The following is a 20852-nucleotide window of genomic DNA, read 5'->3' as shown; positions in this document are numbered from 1 at the left end:
TTAAAAAAATAGTTGATTCATTCCCCCAACTTTTGGTAAAGTCTTTTATTTCTTAAAAATTATAATGGCAACAACAAAATATTTTATTCATTCTAGTTTTGCTTCAAATCCGAACTAAATACATTCCGAATTAAAATGATGATGATGTGATCCATATTTAGTTTTACAAAAAGAGCTGGGGGAAAAACACCCTTGTTCAGAGAAAGAAACAAATTTCTAACAACAGAAGAAAGCAACTTATAAATAAACTAAGCAAGGCAAATGTAGAGAGAGGTCTGGAAAGTGAAAAGATGGGATTGAGAATTTGGCGAAACTTTCCCTCTCAGACCAACCTCTAATGCTAAAGGAAAACTGCACAATTCTTATCACTGGAGTCCTCGCTATCACCTTCCTTACAAATCCCATGCAAATCAGCTTCTTCTAATTTTGACTACCCGTAAAACAACCCTCTTCATCGCAGCATGCTTCAAATGTCACCTGTTTTCTTCTGTTTTCTGCACTGAATGAGACAATAAGGGGCTAATAACCTCCTCTCCAATGGTGGGTGGGGGGAAGAAGATGTTTTATTTCAAACAAAACTTGACCAACTACTGTCATAAATGTTTAGTGTGTGCTTTGATATTAACGTATTCTCTAAGTGCTGCAGATTACAGCAGTAACTACAGGAAGCCATGATACAGTACTAGGTTGATTCCCCCCACTTAAAACTGGCACAACTTGTTCAGCAAATAAGATCAGTCCAAAAAACTAACAGCACATGACCGGCAGAGTAGGAAGTGAAGGAATGCAAAATGCATACGTCCCCTGCTTCTGTGTGCTTTATTGAGTTACTCTTTCCTTATCTATTCTTAGTTTTACTCTCTCCATTATTGCTGCATGTTTGTCTTAGAAGAAGTGAGCAAACAGGGTAGCACACTGGCTTGCTACATCTCCTATACAGGAGAGACTCCACGCATCTATGTCATGCCAAATAAATGCTGTCGGAATAAAGTATCTATAAGAGAAACGTTGAATTCATCATTGCAAGGCCCATATACTAAGTCGGTGGGGTGGGGTGGCGTGTTACAAACCATGGGAAACCGCTCTTGCCTCCACTAGTCAACTCCTTTGTTTCCAGAACTTAAAGTCATCTACCTCTCCCGTCATTCAGACCATGAACATGGGAACGTAGAAAGCTCTCTCCTATGGACTCAAGACAACTGCTCTATCCTGGTACTGTTTGTGGCTAGTTTGCCAACACTATGGGAAGTTTTGTTGTTGTTGTTGTTTTGCCTGAAGAACAGCCTGCAAGTCATTACATAAATAAAATAGTACTGCATATTCCAACTGGCTGCGATGCCCAAAGGAACAGTGGGAGACGGCTCCTGGTTCTTGTGTGCCCTTCAGCAACACACCATCCACAGGCCTCCCTCCCCCATGGAGTCACCTCCTTGTTGCTCGTCTTTCTCATCATTGCTATCACCTGCTTCTTTGCTAGGAAGAGAGACCATCAGCAAGCAGGCAGTCGCTTCTGTTGCTCCTCCTTCTCCTTACTATTCCCACCGCCACTGTCTAGGCCAAGGTGATCAAGCAGGTTGCCATGGTGAAGGGCAGCACTTGTCACAGTGGGCCTTCTGCTGAAGTTTGGGTCTTCAGCAGATACCTGACCATGCCAACCACTGACGCCAGGGACCTGCAAGGATTGGATCTCGGATCCTTACTGAATCCAGCTGTGCTAGCTCCTGGTCTGTTTCACAGTGCTATTCAAGGTGCTGACTATTACCGCCAAAACCCATACTGGTTTGGAACCAAGCTACTTGAAGGGCTGTTTCCTCTCATGTGAACCCTCCCATCTTTTCAGATCAACTAATGGGTTCCTCATGTCCATGTCACTGCCTTCTGAGATGCGTTTGGGAGCAATGCAGTGCATCATATAGGCAACACACTTCTTTGTTTGTGTTCTGCAAGCATCTGACGACTTTTTTTCATCCCCAAGTTTTTATGATTTTACTGTTGCTTAGATTACCATGTGTTTAAAGTCTGGCTCTCTTTGGAGGGTGTGGGTGTGCTTAAATGCTGTTGTTGTTTTAATTTATTAGTTTTTCATTACTGGATCATTGTTATTTTGTTTTGTGAGCTGCTTTAAAGCATCACCGTTGAAGCGGGGACAGCAGGTTTATTTATTTTACTATAAATTGCAATAGAATAAATCTTCTGGATGCTAAGTACAGGCTCTACCACTGAACTGTAACCCCTCCCTGTGCAGTAACATAAATTCATTGTGTTAAAGATCTACACCCCTTCACTTTATCTACTATCTCTTTTTCATATCTCAATGGCCCAGTCTGGACACACTAAGCTGTGTCTTAGTATTATGGTGCCAAGTCTCATACCCTGCATTCCCTCTTCACCATGGCCACAAGGAGGAATGCATAAGCTTTTGCTTCAGGTTTACATTAACCACGGCTTGTTATGTCCAGACGTGAGAAACTGTACTTAATCTTAACTAGGCACTGTTTGAAACAAACTACCTTGAGGTATGGATTACGCCACTGGCTTGAAGCCACTAAACTGTGCTTAGCGCAAACCAGTAGCAAAAGTTTCCAAACTGGCTGCACTAGAGGAGAGGGGAGGAAGAAGCAAGTGAAGGGAGTCGAAAGCTCTTCCAGTATTGTTCTTACCATGCAAGTCCAACCCCCTGCAATGCAGGAATCTCAACTAAAGCATCCATGACAGGTGGCCATCCAACCTCTGCTTCAAAGCCTCCAAGGAAGGAGAGTCCACAACCTCCCAAGGGAGTCCATTCCACTGTCAAACAGCTCTTACTGTCAAAAGTTTCATCCTGATGTTTAGTGGGAATATCCTTTCTTGTAGCTTGAATGCACTGGTTCGTATTTATTTATTATTAACTCTGCCTCCCTCTCCTCCACCTATTCAGTTACTGGCCCTCAGCCCAGTATACCTGAAGGAGCATCTCCACGTCCATCATTCGGCCTGGACACTGAGGTCCAGCTCCAAGGGCCTTCTGGTGGTTCCATCACTGCAAGAAGTGAAGTTACAGGGAACCAGGCAGAGGGCCTTCTCGGCAGTGGTGCCATCCCTGTGGAACGCCCTCCCATCAGATGTCAAGGAAATAAAGAACTCTGACTTTTTGAAGACATCTGAAGGCAACCCTGTATCAGGAAGCTTTTAATGTTTGACATTTTATTATGATTTTTATTTTGCTGGAAGCTGCCCAGAGTGCCTAGGGAAACCAAACCATATGGGTGGGGTATAAATAATAAAAAATATTATTGTTATTATTATTATTATTGAATTTGGTTTGATTTGGACTGTAAGCTCCTTGATGAAGGGTTGTCTTTGGATTGTTATTCTAAAATTCCATGCACAATGATGACATAATAAAACAGCATCAGCATGGATTCATATGTTTAAAAGGTGGAAATTTGTGTGAAAGTTATTGTGTACTTTATGAAGGTCATGATGCACACACTATGAGGTCACATCCAGTTTGTCAGTATCCCATCGGACTGATGAAAATAAGCCTTCAAACGTGGGATGGGTTCAAACCAGAGCGCTAGATTCATCGTCACTTTTGACCCAACCAAACACGCACCACACAATTTCTCATATATGGAGCAGTATTCACGCCACTCGTGTGACTTATCTTTCATGGATATGTATCACAATGTAACTTAGACAGACAACCACCTTCCCCAGGGCAACAACCATCACAACTGACATACTACCTGAAGGAAGACTAGACTTTTCCCAGGTGCAAAATGGGAAAAAACAAACCAACAGGTGTAGATTGTAAATTCCACAGTGCAGCGAATTCTCCTTTTATACATTGCAAAGTGTCATGTCCTATATAAAGATATATAATGTATAGAAACAATAAGCATCTTAGTGAATGTGTCTGGGCTGAACGCAACAAATGAGAATTTACTGCGGTAGGACAATGTCTCATAATTGGAGACTCCTGAAAATCACTTAAAAAAAAAAGCCAGAATTTTCTGGATTTGCTTCTGTACTAAATCTCATGTACTTCCCCCCCCCTTTGTTCTCCACTGCCCTACCTCTTAGTCCTTTCTCTCTTCATCTCTCCTTCTTTATCTCTTTTTCTCTTTTTCTGCCTCTTTTAATACCGACTTTATTGCTTCTTATTCCTTTCCCTCTTTTGGTTATACGTTTCTCATTAGCACATGGGAAAAGTTGTGGGTGAGATGGGGTATTGTTTTGTTATTGTTTATACTGTGAACAATTGTAAAGAAAAATTAATTCATTAAAATAAAATAAAATAAAACCCTGATCATCTGGAAAGACTCTACTGGAGCAAGCTCTCCAGCACTGGTATAAACAGCCATTATTACGAGCTACAGAAAAAGATGGTTAAGATGCAATGGAATTCACAGTCTACTCAGAAGTTACTCCAAGATCTAACCCATTTTGTGAAATCGTTGAAGAATGGAGGAATCTACCGCAGTGGCAACTTTTCCTCAGGAACCGAAGAAATGCCAACCAAATGCACCTTGGATATTCAAGGCAATAGCACTTCCCTGCTGCTATGCCCTAGCAACTGGTATTCAGAGACATGTTGCCTCTAATCCTGGAGGTACTATATATACCCATCATTATTAGTAGCTCCTGATAGTTTTATCATCTGTGGATCTGTTTAATCTCTTTTTAAAGCCCTTCAACTTGGTAGCCATCTCCCTATTTTGTGACAATGAACGTCACAGCTTTTCCCCCAACTCTGCGCAGAGTTAAAACTATTTCCTTTCAGCAGTCCTGAATCTCCCAGGATCCAGGTTCCTTGGATGAGCTCTAGGCTCTAGTATTCTGAGAGAGAGGCTTTCATCAGGTCAAATACAGCTACATTCTCCCATAATACCTGTAGGGTTTAGGCTGAACTTTTGAGGAGCGTCTTTTAGTAGCCTTTTGGTATGTACAGTCTGCTATGTCCAGGTTGTTTTTGCTTTGCACTGATGAAACAAGGAAGAAATTAATGAGAGGCTTAAAAAAAAAAAGCAGTGAAGAAAAAGTGTGTGGACCATAAGTATGCCATGTGCCTCTGAGATCTGAGGAAAGCCTTTAACACAAATCATTAGGAAGAAAGACCTCAGATGCTAAATGTTATCCAATTAAGCTTAAAAGTAAACAGCCCAGAGAGATAAAATCTTGGTGTCGGAGTATCACATTTGTGTGAGGATTCTCAAGACGTTAGTTCCCAACTTGACATAAACAAACCAGCAACAACAGACCTGTGGCAACGTCTGAGGTCGGCTACACCGCAGCTCCCCCAAAAATAAAAAATTACAAGTGAATTTTAACTCCTGCCATAGAAATGGCCAGGAGTTGTTTTCATACAGTGTGCTGCTACCCGTGTCCTTACACATCCAAACGGAACTGGCGCTCCCATAACTAAAGAGGACATTGCGTTGGCAGCTGACCTTCACATAGTGACAATAAAAGCGTTTTCTATTACCTGACAACTGACAATGACATCCACATGTGCCAGTCTCAGTCTGAGACCCGCCAACTGAGACTGCGCGCTCCCCGCAGCAGGGCAGGCTCAGGCAGGGCGGGAATGAGGTCAGAGCACGGTGGAGAGGTGGTGTTGCGATCACCGATGTGTGAGGGTGGGAGGAGGCAGTTATGGAGGCCGCCGGCAGCTTTGCAGGCCTGGACGGCCCTGAGGAGAAAACAATAGAGAAATCTGTCAGTGGTACCTACGTCTGAAGGGAAAGAGGGTGTACAGCAGGAGCGATGCGCAGATGCTGTGCTTTATTTCATGGCGCACGTTTGCTTAAGGTGCAGAGACGTACATAAGGGCTGGGGGGAAAGCTCAAGGGAAACTGGCACCTGTGGTCGTTCTAAGGGAGGAGGCAAAAAGAGATGCTTCAAAAAAATCATACTTAGCACCTCTTATCAAGACAATGCCATTTTATTTGGCTTTTTGTTTGCTGGGAGGGTGCTCTTCCTACTTGCCCTAAACCTTTGTGACGGAGGAGACTATAAATCTAAATAAATGAACGGGGTGATATGCAACATGGCACAGGTGAACTTCCACCTGTGTAACAGGACTTCTCTTTCCTCTTTGCCCTCCACATCCTCAAGTATATCTGCTACAAAGGGTCCCACTGCAGAATATTTTGGGGGTTCATGGGGGCTGCAGGAGAGAGGCAAGGAAAGAGACATACTGGTGCACCAGAAGAATTACTTTCAGTTAGATCTCATCCATTGTCCTTAGTTCTTATGATATCTTCTTCCCTTCCTCTATAACTCTCAAGCCACGGTTATGCTATATATACATATACTGCCATCTCAGTCTACCTCTGGTTACCACCTGTTCATAACATTTACAGGTTGCCCATATTTGTTGAGGAGCTCTATCTAGAATAAGCAGAAAGAACATTTATGTCTAGAGTTTGGCTATATTCAGCTTCTGTCAGCTCAGCCTTCAGAAATGTGTGTTTCATTTCTAGAAATGCCGAAGAGCAATCAAATATGTATTTTTTTTATTTAAAAGAAGAAGAAGAACACCAAGTCGGTTGTTTTGTAGAAACATACGTTCATTAACTTGCTTTGTTTGTCAGACCTATACAAAAAACTAAATAGCTGTACAAGAATGTCATCTTACTTATTCATCCATCCATCTTATATACTGCTGTTTCTATGAAAATCCAGGAACAGTTTGCATGAAAAATTTAAAATACTCTAAACCGCTCTGCCAAAAAAAAGAAGTCACTTAAGCTACCCCCATTAAAGGACTGGCCCAATTAGTTATGGTACTGTGCTCTTATTGCAAAATTAGAAGTTGACATCAGAAAAAGGGATGAATTGGGCCTTGAATTGGGCCCAGTAACAGATAGGCAGCCAGTGCAGTTCATATAGAACCAGTGTTATATTATCTATTCTTGCCGCATTCCCTACAGCTCAATCTTATTAGGCAGGACAGAAAAAGATCAAGAAGGCATGAAGCTGGGCAAACCCCTTGAAGTGTCTTGTCCACATCCTCAGGCCACAACAACCAAAGCTGGTCCCCGAGTTCGTCTTGCTACAAGACTTGAGCCACCTGCGTTCCAGCCATCATCCTGCCTGTTTCATTGGCTGAAGCACCTCAGGAAAAGCAAGCAGTTGATCATTTGGTAGTGACGGAGAATACAATTAGAAGCAACCACACTGAAGGCCCTCTCCATCTCGTCATTCCATAGCAAGACCAGGGAGTCAATAGGAGAGTATGTCATGTCAGTCAGAAAACCCTCCAGAGATGTCAGGAATCCTTAGGGTTCTGCAAGTCTCCAGGGCAGACAGTTCTAATTGGTCCTCTAGCTACTGTCAATCCAAACCTCACCAGGCTACAGTCCATCCATGACCATGGGATAATGTGACAAAAAAGACCCACACACCCTATATGGGACAACCACCACAAATCCATTCTGTACCTAGAATAGGTTAAGTGTACATCGCACTAGATGTGTTGGGTCCATATGTTGGGTACTGAAACAGCCTCACAGCTGCTATGGTGGTCATGAAGTCCTTCGCTAGAACAGACAAGATGGCCTCAACATGGATACAGAAATCCCCTCGTACAATTGTCTGGGGGCACTCCAACACAACTGCCAAAACTGCTTCTACCAACTGAGGAAGGGGGGGCTGTTGGGCATCAGAGGGGAGGGTACATTACCAGGATCTCTGCTTTCTCTCTCTGTACCAACCAGCCCCTCAGTTCTAGTCTCCAGATGGATGGTTTTACTGGTGAGGCAGACAGAAAATTATGACTATTAGACACTGGTTTTCCAACACAGTGTTTGATAACTATGATTATCTTGGGGTTGCTATAAGCTTCTTGATGGCCTACTCAATTTTGCCAATTCAATAAATTATGGGCTGACCATAATTTGCCAGGTTTAACAAGTGCCCTGCATCTAATAAAATAAGCTTTCTCATGTAAAAGATCATGCTACAATGAGCCAAGCACCTTTTCTGCTGCTGCGAGGTAACATAGCTATTCTTCAGGCAAACACAGGCAAGGGGACAGGACTGGCACTGGAGGTGCCTGTTTCAGTGGTGGTGTGAAAGAGAGCCGGGGAGGCTGCCAGAGCCACCGGGAATGTGCTTGGGAACCGTATCGAAAGGGGGGATTATTGTTTTATGGCCATCCTAATGCAAGTAGCCAAACAGAGAACGGGAGAGGGCTGTTTGCCCAGCTACCACCGAACCAGCCTCGGCACACCAGCGCAGACAGAGTGCGCTCGCAGCTCAAGCAAGCTTCACGGGGATGCCAAGATTCAAGCTCCCAGAATAAAGCATTCATTGGTCACTGTGGCTTCTTTGCCACTTGAGCTACAGCCAGAAATGCATTCTGCATGTTCTGTTTATGCATTCCATTTGCCACACCGAGTCTATAAAGAAAGTGGAAACCCTCCTTTTCCCCTAATAGCTTGAAATTGATACAGAGACCTCCAAATATATTATTCATTCAAAACACATACACATATACCTTTTTTTTTTAAAAAAAAATCATCTGTTATTTAAAGCTGTACTTAGTTTCTGCTCCTGCTCTGTTGGAAGAGCTTTTCTTCCTGCTCTCTTGGCAGTAGCGCTACGACTTAAGCAATTAAATAAAAGCATAGAAATGTGTACACAAGGTGCGTATCTTGTGAAGTTAACCTTCAGTCAGTGCTCATCAGAACTCAGTCGGGCTGCTGCATCCAGATTCTCAATAACTGTGGCTCCAGTTATATCTTTATTTAACGCCGACGTTTACTTGAAGCGCCTTTGAATCGAGGAAGCTAATAAACAAAAGCAGCTCCTGTGGTAAGCTTACAAGTCTTAAAACATGCTGGCATGCTTATTTTAGTCAGATCTCTACAGTAACAGAGCTCAGGGCAGACAACAACTTGAAAAATTAACAATGATACATGTATACAAGATATACAGATAAATGGCATTTAAGAATGCAGCCGGAACAACTGCACACAACTACCAAATGCTGAAATGAAAGACAAGCCTAGGCCAGGATATCCAGAAGACATCTAGGCATACATTTTGGAATTTTCTTAGGAGCAGAACAAAGCTAGGAATAGGGTGCATACAGTAAAAGATGCCTCTCTGAGCATACAAACTATTCCTATTTGCCACACCAACCAAGGGCATTGTTGAGTCACAAAGGGATGTGGAAGGAGAGACTGTGGAATCTAAGTCATTTAGAACAAGACCCATATCCATCTTCAACACAAGGGGAGGAATTCAACATCACTCTAAGGCACTCATTTGATGAGGCCAAGCATTTCAGCTTGACAGACATAATGACCCCCCTGCCCCCCACATCCATCTTATTCCGGGGTTCTCCAAACCACCCAAAGCAAATTTTGGGGAGTGTGCAAAGGGAGAAGTGGAAAGCACCATTGTGCAACCGGAAGTCCTCATTTGTGGAATCCTGCCCAATACTTTTTTTCCTTCCAGCTTCCTGTTAGGATAAGGATTCTCTGGTGTATAATTCACCAAGCATAATTCACCAAGAGTTTGCCACAACTGTCTCCTTCTGTTTGGACACATCATACAGAATCATTTGGTAATCATTGTTTGGTAAATACTAGTTTTGAACAATGACCCTCTGTACAAAGACTCCCCCCCCCACACACACACACAATTATGCAGACATTAGGGAATTAAAACCCTCCATAACTGAACAACATTACAAAAAAGTATTTTCCTCCACTAAGGTTTCTTCAGCATCTCAGACATCCTAGTTTGAAAGCTACAGCTAGCATGTTGATCTGATAGCTATACATGTGAGTCCAATGGGGTACTTCATTCTTGGCAAAGCATCCAGCACTCCAGTCTGCACGGACTGAATTTGATTTTGTCATTTATCTTAAATGGCTAAGAGACTACCAGGGCAAAACATTTGTGTGAAGCTGTTGCCAAAACCACAAGTGAAGGGTCTAAATCCCTGGCGTAAATACTTGAGCGCCGAAGCATCAAGGATAAGATTTGTGTGCTTTTCTGAGCAGCTTTTTATTTATTATTATTTTTAATAGACTCTCTGGACTCTGGGGATTCTTTTTCTTTTATTTTGCAACCTTTTGATCTCACTTCGAATTGCTATACAAACAGGTAAAAGAAGCCGCTAACGGGAACTGTATCTACATTACAATCTGGATGTGACTTTCTTTCTGCCAAACCAATGAAAGCAGATGGCAAACATGGAATGTCTAAATATACAGAAACAACTTTGCTTGTAATGTGTGGGGGGGGGGACAGCAATAATGGCAGGATCTTTTAATGCACAGAGAAAGGCAGGCGGACAACGGAGTCCTCACACACACACACAAAATCCCCCAAATTCAGGGTTCCTAATGTTAAAACATTTCCCCCCCTAAAAACGTACCGTTACCATTGGCACTGTTAGTTCAACTCAGTTGCCACAAAACCTGGAAATGTTTCTGTTGGACACTGAGCCTGGAAAAAGTGTGTGTTGTCAGTTCTCCACATGTCCATGTTCACCACAATAATTGCTTGTAGTGCTTCCCAGAATTAGAGAGAGCCAAGGGAAGCTGGATGGGGGATCCGTAAGGTCTTGTTGAAGTCATGCATCAGGGCCAGCTTTGCTTCTAGAGAGCCATAGGCAATAATTTAATACTAATACTTCGTACTAAGTGCTTAAAGAGTTTTGCATATATTATGCCAGGCATATTTACCTCTGGAGGAGACCACTATTATTATGGTCATACTGGGAAGGCCTGAAGCCAAGAGGTAATGCCGTCTGCTAACATTACTCTACTCAGTTAATACCTGAGATGAGAAATGACTTCCAACTGATAGCTCAATGTCCTAACCACGATGCCACACTAGATAACCCCGGGAGCTCACACGTCTAAGCTCTCGTAACTAGCCAAGCATGTTATACAGCGGGAACTGAGAAAGGAGAAGCTCACATTTCTGATTTCCCCACTTCTTTCTAGCAGCTGAACCAACCTGACGTGGAAGGAACCAGAATGTACACGCAGGCCTCAACATGCAGCACAGCCTATTTTGATCAAGGATGTGCAGTCTGTCTCCATAAACCACACCTCTATTAAATATGAGGGTGGCAGATATCTCTTGCATTGAGTCACAGCCTCCAGGCTCTTGAGTCAATGCCAACATGACCCTGAGACTGTCAGTGTTACAGTCTACCTCTGCTAGACCCGTGTGATTCAGGTTAGTGTGAAAAAAGGGAAGGCTATTCCAAACAATAGCAGGTAAGTACACATGCTGAGAAGAAACAATATGCAATGGGACCCAACATCATCGCTGATCTCTTATGTCTTGAGAGGACCAAATGCTCATCCCCACAGGCCAATATTGAAAGGAAACTCCCATAACAATAAAGTTAAATTTCAACAATTACAGGTGATAGTGATGCTTTTTTTAAAAAAAAACACACCCTCCAATAATATCTGACAACCAAATTGTATCTTTTTGCCTTTGGTTATAAGTGTATGTCTGTATGTCAGGGATGGCTAGAACACCTCATCTGTTGGATAAAACAACACCTGAACATATTGGTTTGCACCCAGTACTGTCCTTCCAGAAGGTTCTTTGATCCAGCAGAGCCTTTCGTGAGCCAAAAATCAAGCAAGCCATTGTACCAACTGCCCCTTCCCTCTGTGCCCCGTCCCATTCCCTAGCTCTGCACCAAGGGTTGGGGTACAGCATGGGAGGTCATGCAGCAAGCTTCAGAAGAAAGGGGATATTTGCCAAATCCAAATCTCCTCCTCATTCTGGATCAAAGAGCCCTCTATGAATGAAGGCTTAGAACTGGATACACAACCAATTGCAATTATGTGGCTGATGTTGTAAAGGACCAGTTGTTAAGGTCATGTGTTTTTTTACTTGCATATTAAAACACACACACACACCATCAGAGACACAGAGAGGATTTTTTTGAGCACATTAAATGCTTTGTAAAGCAGCAAAGAATTCTTCTTTTATAATCGTTATGGTTGAACCTCTGTGATGTAGCTTTAAGAGACTTCAGCGTTAATCACATCACAGCTCCTTCATTTACCCTGGATTTTGGAGAGAACCTTGACTTGTTATGTAAGGGACAGTGGAGAGCAGGAGTGGCGGGGCTGGTTTGTGGATATACAAGTTACTTTAATCTCTCTTACGCTGTGCATTAACATCTTTTGTTCCATCTTCCGGCATTCTGCATCTTGGGCTAATGAACAGCATAACCTCAACTACAGGCAATTGAGATGCACTGAGAGCATATCTCACTTTGGTTAGATTGGTCCTGAAATTTCCTAGTGAATTTGTACCCAGCTCACTAAATTCTGATTCCCTTGCTAATCTCCCTCCTCTCTTGGAAAAAAACCCCCAAAACAATCCACACTTCTTCCCTCCAATGAAAAGCATTCTAGTCCACACTGTACTGAGAAAATCCAGAATGGCTTCAATTAATTAATTAATCCAGATTGCACTGCACCCAGAACAGTGCAGATTATACTTTTGTCTTGTTCACTACACTCAGGCTTTGGCAGTGAAGAGCAAAGATTTGGTTCTGCCAGCCTAAAAGGATAGGTGTAAGGTACTAGTCTAAAGCTCCAAATTGTGTCAGACGCTCCAAATTGTGTCACAGAACTGTAGAGATGGAAGGGACCCCAAGTGTCATCTACTTCAACCCCCTGCAATGCAGAACTCTCAACATGGTTTGCACAGTGGCCGGCCGCACCGGGCGCAACATCTGGGGGTTAGGGAAATCCATGGGTTAGGGGCGCAAATCCATGGGTTAGGGGGCGCAAATTACTTGCCTTGCCCCGGGTGCTGATAACCCACGCTATGCCACTGGGTTTGCATTTAGTTAAAGGTGAGCAATCAACATTTCCAAACTAAAAACAAAGAGCAGATTTGAGCAGCAGCACAGCAACAGAACTTCCATTCAATACAAGCACTGATCAGCCTTTGGAACACATGAAGTAGCATTTGTATAAATGCTTCCTGTTTTGTCTTGCTGTTAAGAAACCAACTAAAATCTTTTTCGGCCAATGGAACCTTTTCTAGAGACAAACTGCACCTGCTGAAACTCTCTGTTCTACGCAATTAGTAAAGATACAGGAACCCTATTCTCTGTTGCCTTTGGCCATCCTAACAGGGGTATACTGTAATACAGAATACAATCCATCTATTCAACAAACCGGAGTGCTCTGTAGAACAACAACGTAACATGTTATAAAACTATGGTTTATGTGGACAGGTCACTTTCAGAACTAGTTCAATGAAAGAACCAGCTTCAGTGCTTAATTTCAGCTGGATGTTTTCATTTTAATCTTTCCCTTGAAAGGCTTGAAACCAGAGTCTCCCATATCACAAGCTATCTGGTACTCTCGTAAGTGCCCCCTGGTTTCATGGAAGAATGCCAGTAAGTGTGGCTTGAATTTAAGTCTGCTTTTGAACATGTGATCTATCTGATACTTTGATTTTCCTGCACGGCCATTAGGGGAAAGAAGAGAAAATCTCCCCATAAACAGAGTCAATGTCTGCAGCACAGTCTACCTGCATCCTGTATAAAGAAGATAGCTCCCAATAAGGTGAAAAGGAATTTTTTTTTAAAAAAAACCCAGAAGTAATACTAATTATTGCTTGTATTTTTCTCCCACTTTCAGCAATCATCCCCAATATGAAACAAACAGAGTTTCTAGGCCTGGATTAAATATATTCAGCGCAGATGGGAACTAAGAGTTTGAGACTGTGGACGTTGATGAATACCAAACACATCTAAGAATCATTTCTGTACTTCCTTTCCCAGTCCCATAAGTTACTCCAGCAAACCCCCCACCCCCAAAAAGAGAGCGCAATCAAAGAAAGTCAAACCACAAAATCCAAATGAAATTTAAAACATTACACACAAAGACCCGAGTAGCCACATTAAGGTATGGTTCTCATTTATTTTCATTTGTATCTAGGAACTTTGGGAAATGCTGCTAATGCATAACTGAACCCACATATTTAAAATAAACAAAAACCTGTGCAAGGACACAGTTTCAGTATTCATTCTAAATGCCCTGCCGCCGCCCCCTTCAGATAGTCACAGCGTCTTTCGTCTACTCCTGGTGCTCAGAGTGTTCTGCCTGCGCAAACACCGTTCATTTGCCTCCTTGTTTCAGATGTGCAAGTCACATGCACAAAATGTTCACAGCTTTCTGTTGTCATCCCCATATTGATTGGAGAACTGCAGGCTGCTTCATTCATTACAGACGCAGAACGCATGCACCTGAAAACTGCATGTACCTGCAATGTTGTATGTGCATGCCCGTTTGTAAAATCTTGTGTACCTTGTATGTGTCCCAGAGCCAATTACTCTGGGTCCCCTGGGACTGAAACACAGCATGTACACAGTCCAAAAAAAGATGGCTGTGGCTCTCACCTGCCACAAGGAATGCAGACCCATGCTGTATATGGACGTGTGCTTGCTAATTACAGTGAACATGTAAAACTGACTCGGAAGAGTTGTCACATGTGAGACTCGAATTGCCTTTGAACCTCTCTATTTATGTTGGTTTATTATCTGGCCATGGTAAATACAGAAGAAGAAGAAACAAAGGAGAGGCATTTGTAATGCGAATGAACATCCCTCTGGATGAAGCGTTCGCATCCCCAGCGCAAAGCAATTGAAACAAGAGCCGCTTCAAATCCCCGGTGTGCAAATGCCCTTATGTTACAAGACAAGCAGCGTTGCCCAAGGCTATCCAACCAATTCAAGTCCAGTCTAACAAGGACTCTACTGGCTTTCGCAAGTCTCTTTGCCTGTAAGCATTTGTGTGGCTATACCAACAGATGGATGGCCCCCAGAATATAATTTAAGTCTTTAAAAGTAACAGTGTCCCTCTTGGACACCATGGAATTGCATGTATGCCTTCAGAAAGAGCTCTGTATAATTACTTCTATGTTTTTGCATTTACCTCTGAGCATCTCTCTCTCTATATATATACTGGTAACTCAAAACAGCAACCCTCCTCCTCCTGCTAAATTCTCAAAGAAATTGTGTATGAAATCTCGAAAAGCCTTTTCGAAAACAGGTCGATTCACTTCTCTTTCCATTTTTGCTCTTAAAAAAAAAAAAGCTGGTTGCTTTTCTATCAACACGGAGCTGTTGTTTTAATTTAAAAATACATATCTGTGTCTTATGTACAATAGCACAAACACAGAAACTAGTGCACTGCTCAGACATGTAAGTCGTGGGAAACTTACACAGGGGTTCAAGTACTTGTAACAGAATAAGCAGACCAAGGCAGCCAGGTAGAAACACACAGGGGTAAAAACACATTTATAGATACACACACAAACATGCAGAAGGGCACCCAAAACTGCAGACATAAAGTGCACAGTTAGATGCAGCCCTTAGAAGCCATTAATACTTTTCAAACCAGGCACACATGTAGCAAGTTTTTGAATACTCAAGATCACACACTGAGTGACTTCAAGCTAACACTCATCTTTAGACTTGCTTGCAGTTTGTGCGTGTGTGTGTGTTTTTTTCTGGCAAGCAAGGATTCCTTCTGAATTGATACATTTCTTTATAGCCAGGATTCCTACTGATTTGGTATAAATGAGTCATAGATCAAGAAAAGCAATCTTGATAGCAGGAAGAAGAGAGACTGCTAGTGAGGGACACTGGCACACAGAAACTTGACAGTCCCCTTACTGCCTCCCCCCTCGTCTATTCCCCCCTCCCATGCCAAGACATTAATTCTCACAAGTCGGAGAAAATTACTATGCATGAATGCAAAAAGCATGATCAGGAGTAATTAACATGGCTTCATATGCAAATTTTATTAATGCAGAAGTACAAAGTCATTATGCAAATGAAACTTACGTCAACTCTCTTGACAAATATTCATCTCTGAAGCTCAAGTTTCTCCCTTTTTCTAAAAAAAAAATTGCTCTTTCAATTTAAAATAAAATAAAATTGAAACAGGGAAGGGGGGGAAGAAGTGGTGAGGACCATTTGACAAGTTTGCAAAGTTGTTTTTCAACCAGATAAATTTATTCTTGCATTGTTAGGTTTTTTGTTGTTGTTGTTGTTGTTGGCAGGTACACGACAGCTCATAGAGAAAAGCAGGAGGGGGGGGAGAGAAAGCTACCAGCAGCAGGCAGCCAATCAAAACGCCAGCGGCAGTAATGAGCGCGATTGATGACTGTTTGGCTTTACTGCAGGGTAATGAACTAGAATCCAGTCTGAGGAGGGAAAAAATATGAATATTCATGAAGCTGTGCTCCTGCCTTTGATGATTAAAGAAATTTTTAATATTCAAATAAGCGCTTGCCAAGTGATTAACAAAGAACAAGCACGCAGGAATATGGAAATAGAGCTGCAGAAGATTTGGGAGTCACAGCCTGTGCTGCAAAGACAGCACAAAATTTCAAAAACAAGATAGGCAGATAACCCAATTGAAATCATACAATTTTTAAAAATAATAATAATAAATAAAAATGCATTGGTTCAATATTTTATCAGCTGCTTTGTTTAAAAAGTGTGGGTGGAAAGAAGGCCTAAGTGGGTAGTAAGATTGGATCAGAGAAGGGGAAATCAATTAAATATACTGTTTGCTCACAGACGAAAAGCCCATTTCCTCACAAAGCCTACCCTGAGAAGAGGATTCGGCTTTTTTTAATTATTATTTTCTGGTTAGAAACTGATAGACCTACAAAAGAATAACTCTACTGGGAGTTATTCATACATTGCTTTTCATAATTTGATCCTGAAGGTGTTGATTGTGTCATGGAAGGTGCAGAGATCAACATCTCTAGAACCACAGTCCCCCCCCCCCCAAAAAAAGCCATTTCTGGGTGGAAGCAAATGTACGGAAAAGGTTCCAGACAATAAACTGAAACTATTAAACTATTGCAAATCTTGTGCTTTTCTATTGCGTATGTACATTACGCACTCAAAGCCATGTTTGTGAACTGTGTTTTGGATAGCATCCTATAGCTCTCTTGGCTAAAAGATATTAAAATTCTGCAACCCAAACTGCATGCCAATTTAGCTGAATTCTGCAACTCACGTGGATTATGCAAATTGGTTAAATTTGCATAACTAATCTGGTTTTCTTAGACAGAGGGATTCGACCATCTTTCTGACTTGAGATTTTAGAAAGTAGTGCCACTCACTTGTAAGCATATTTTTCAAGCCATAAGGGCTAGAAACTTGATGGAGTGTTTTTGTTTTGTTATTTTAATCACAGCTGAGATTCTCAAGAAGCTGGATGTCACATTCTGCCCTCTTTGCTGCTGTGGAATTAGGGTATATTCTCAGCCTTTCCTATGAGTTAGATAAGCGGTGAGAGTGTAACTTTGCATAGTATTAGACGTAACAGAAATGCTCTGGATTTCTACAGAAGCTGAATCGTTAGCAATGGGTCATAGTTTAATGATATAGCATATGCTTTGCATGCAGAAAGCCCTAATTTCAGCTCTTGATATCTCCAGTTAAAAGGATCAGTAGCAGAGCTGGAAAAGATCTCTGCCTGAGACCTTAGAGAACTGCTGCCAGTGGAAGTAAACAGCAGTAATCTAGGTCAGCAAATGGTCTTGCTTAGAATAGGTTCAACTAATATCAAACACGTAGATGGGATGGAAAGTGTACAGCAGATCCTCTCTACAGGAAATATTGCATTTTCTCTAAACCCTGTCTCTTCCTTAATGCTGAATGTAGCTGTATAAGGCAGTTTCACATGTTCAAGCTAAGGACCATCAAAGTATCTAAAGAGGAAAGATGCTTCCCTTTCGCATAGGATTTCTGAGCGGTTTAACAAAATAGCCTACTAGTGTTACATAACATTGGAGGAATTCAGGCTCTCACAATTTAACAACTTCACTAACAGATTCACACTGGTGTGCGTAAAAAACGGTACCCACTGCCAAAACGGTTTCCCCGGTTCAAATGCATTCAATTAGCACCTGACAACATGAACTTTTTGGCAATTTTGAATGGGGCATGTTGAGTTCTACACCTTCTCTAAGCTGAATGCTCTCTGGCATTTCAGAGATGAGAAACAGCACTGTCATCTCTTACACGAAGAAGAAAACAATATATTACTTCCTGGGTTTTCTGATTAGACCTATGTGCATGGTCAAATCTCTTCTGGCTTACAACACAGAATCTCTTCAAGTTTTATGTAGTTGGCCAGATCTCTCTTTGCAAAATGCTACAAAAGGGTACCCTGAAGAACAAAGGAACAGCCCTTCTAAAAGATCCAGGCCCACCTAACATACCTTGGGAGGTTTATATTCCAGAAATGGTTTTAATCAATGAGCTTATGTACACACAGCAGATCACCTGGAGAAGTAATTCCTTGGCCATACCCATTTCAGGATATTGCATTTTCAGGATATTGCATCCCATTTCAGGATGCAAAAAACACACACCACACACACCACAACCCTTCATGCAGAAGACTAGCTTCTTTAAAAAAAAACCCTCTCCCTGATGTGCCAGTTTTTTATATAGGGTTTTTTAATAAAATATCTTTACTGATTTTTGGATATGAAATTGTTTAGAAAAGCAAAAAATCCCTGGAAGTAAAGGGGGGAAAATGGGAATATAACAAAAATAGAGGTCATAAGCATATTGCAAAGCTTTCATATTTGTCAAGGGCAGCAACACACACTCAATAAACAGTAGTGCCCCAATGAAGCACGTGGCAAATGTTGTAATTGTTCTGCAGTAGTGTATAAAATAAACTCCCACCATGCAAACTGAAATGAATCTTGTTTTGCTGTGCTACGTGGAGCTCTCTCACATGCCTTTTTTTTCTGGAAGAGAGCAATGTTCCCAACATCAGACAACTAACAAAAAACATGGAGGTCAGACAAAGTTTCCCATTTCTGTAAAAATGAGAGGTGTGCAGCCACTAATTTTAAAAAAATCAATAGTAATTTTGTGAGTTTTATATCATTATTATCCTTCTCAAATAAAGAAAGAATTACCAGTTGTCGGGGGAACTTAGCAGGTTACTTAATTTTTTTAGAGACTTACTCAAAAATGATTTGAAGACCAGAAAACTGTTACTAATGGACACTACGACCATAAGTGGTAGTATGTAACATGGAACTCGCAACCCTGACAACAATCTGGCATTAATCTAGAGGGTCATACGCGAGCGATGGACCAGGATCCAGTACCATTTATGGTTTATATTGGTTTATTACTAATAGGGATTTTTGTTCATTCAAATGTGTTATATCCACTATAGCAGCAGATTCATTTACACACACAATACCAAAAGTTTGCACTAGCATGTTGGCCTGAGATCAAAAATTTAAAATTCGGCTTTGTAATTCGGAATTTATGTGCTGTGATTTGATTTGATTGGTCGGTTAATAAAAATTATTTTTTTTAAAAAAGAGAGATCTTGGAGCAATGTATCTAAAACTGGGGGTTTAAGAAAACTATGAAACGTAGAGCTTACTTAATATGATTTGTGGCGTTTCAGTATGCCTTAATCTGTCTGCAGGCTTCTATAAACCTAAGTCATCTGCAAATTTAAAAGGTGGTGGATTTCAGCTCCCGCTTTTTGTCTGATTCTCCCTCAAATATGAATTGAGACTTTTGTCTGTATAAAAACACGAGCGCAGAACTACAAAGTCCATGAAGCGGGTTAACAAATCAGAGCAAGATATTTGCAATTGTTTTGTGGGTATTACACAAATGTCCATTCCTAAAGGAAACAGATATTTCCTCCATTGTGTTTTGAAAGAGCCCCCTCTCTGCTCATTATCACGCCATAATGATCTTTCAGTGAGTTCAAGGGGCAACACGTTCCAGAGAACAGAAGCAATCTGGGAAAATTAGGACTATGTTTTCTTTTGTTTTGTTTTTTTAAAAAAAACAGCTTCTCCACTTAAGCTTCACAAAACCATGCACACACAAAAATTCTCATTGCCCACCGGCAGGGAGATACTGAGTGCTAATTCATTAATAATAATTGATACCAATGAGTTTTTCATTCCTCTAATGGCTTCTATTCAAGGATGCTGAACTACTGCAGGAGCTTAAATGAACTTAGCTTTAAAACGCCCATGTGAGCTTAGTAAATGAAATTGTTCTGTACATGCAAACTATTTGCCTGTGTGAACCTCATATATCGAAGTCTTTACTGCATATAGCTCGAGGTCCAGGAAGTTGAGAGGTCAGGATGACAGCATGACTTAGCAAATTAGTTTAAAAATATTAAATATAACCCCCCTTGCCTTTCCGTGGTGTGTACAATGTTTTTTCTTCCTCTTTTTTAGTGTGTGGCATGTTTTTAGAGTGTAGTTTTACTTCACAACAGCTAGGCTATTAGCAAGAGTACAATTTCACAGCCAGAAATGCACCTCAATTACAATGGCATGACAAAGGTCCCTATCCAAGCTTTGCAAATGATGCAAATGTTCCTGCTGCATTCTTTCCACCTTGCCTCCAAGTCAACAAACAACAACAATCATTCTTCCACCAGTCTCCAAACCCCTGGCTTCAAAAGAAGAAAAAACACCTCAGCTTAAAAAAACAAAACAATAACACTCTCTTGTATGTATGTATGTACATCCCTGTGACATTACAAATCGCAAGCCTCCCATTTATAACATGGAAGAAAGCGCTTAACACAGCAGCTTCCTCGTCCAAGTATACAGATGGACAGTCGAGGGATTGACAATGCTCTACAGTCTACTCTAAACATTAAGTGGGTGGCATTCAGCTTAAGTTTTACTCACTCACTGAAATGGATGGACCCAACTTAGTCATGCTCATTAATTTCAGTGGGTCAACTCTGAGTAAAGCTTAGTTAAGTATCACCCATTATGAGTTTAATAAAACTGGACGCCCGGGTTCAAACGGA

At 41.5% G+C, this 20852-nt stretch overlaps 1 protein-coding gene and 1 long non-coding RNA gene across 11 annotated transcripts in view; one reads left to right on the top strand and one right to left on the bottom strand.

The window, feature by feature from the left end:
• The window catches only part of BCL11B (BCL11 transcription factor B), a 163994-nt gene that overhangs the window by 80028 nt on the left and 63114 nt on the right, over positions 1-20852 (bottom strand). For 7 of the 10 annotated variants that reach the window (XM_081910152.1, XM_081910151.1, XM_081910154.1 and 4 more), the window contains exon 3: positions 5468-5674. The exons of the other annotated variants lie outside the window; for them this stretch is intronic. In XM_081910152.1, the coding sequence (XP_081766278.1) occupies positions 5468-5674 (207 nt within the window). The remainder of the gene's footprint in view (positions 1-5467; positions 5675-20852) is intronic. 10 annotated transcript variants of the gene reach the window in all.
• LOC309373112 lies at positions 9643-11830 on the top strand. The gene is made up of 3 exons (XR_014169784.1): positions 9643-9779; positions 10029-10104; positions 10953-11830. It is a non-coding gene; the product is annotated as an uncharacterized lncRNA (long non-coding RNA).

Source organism: Podarcis melisellensis (genome assembly GCF_964234715.1).
Source record: "Podarcis melisellensis genome assembly, chromosome: 1".
Classification (NCBI taxonomy): domain Eukaryota; kingdom Metazoa; phylum Chordata; class Lepidosauria; order Squamata; family Lacertidae; genus Podarcis; species Podarcis melisellensis.
Note: the sequence above shows the minus strand (reverse complement) of the source record. Positions and strands in the feature narration are given on the sequence as shown.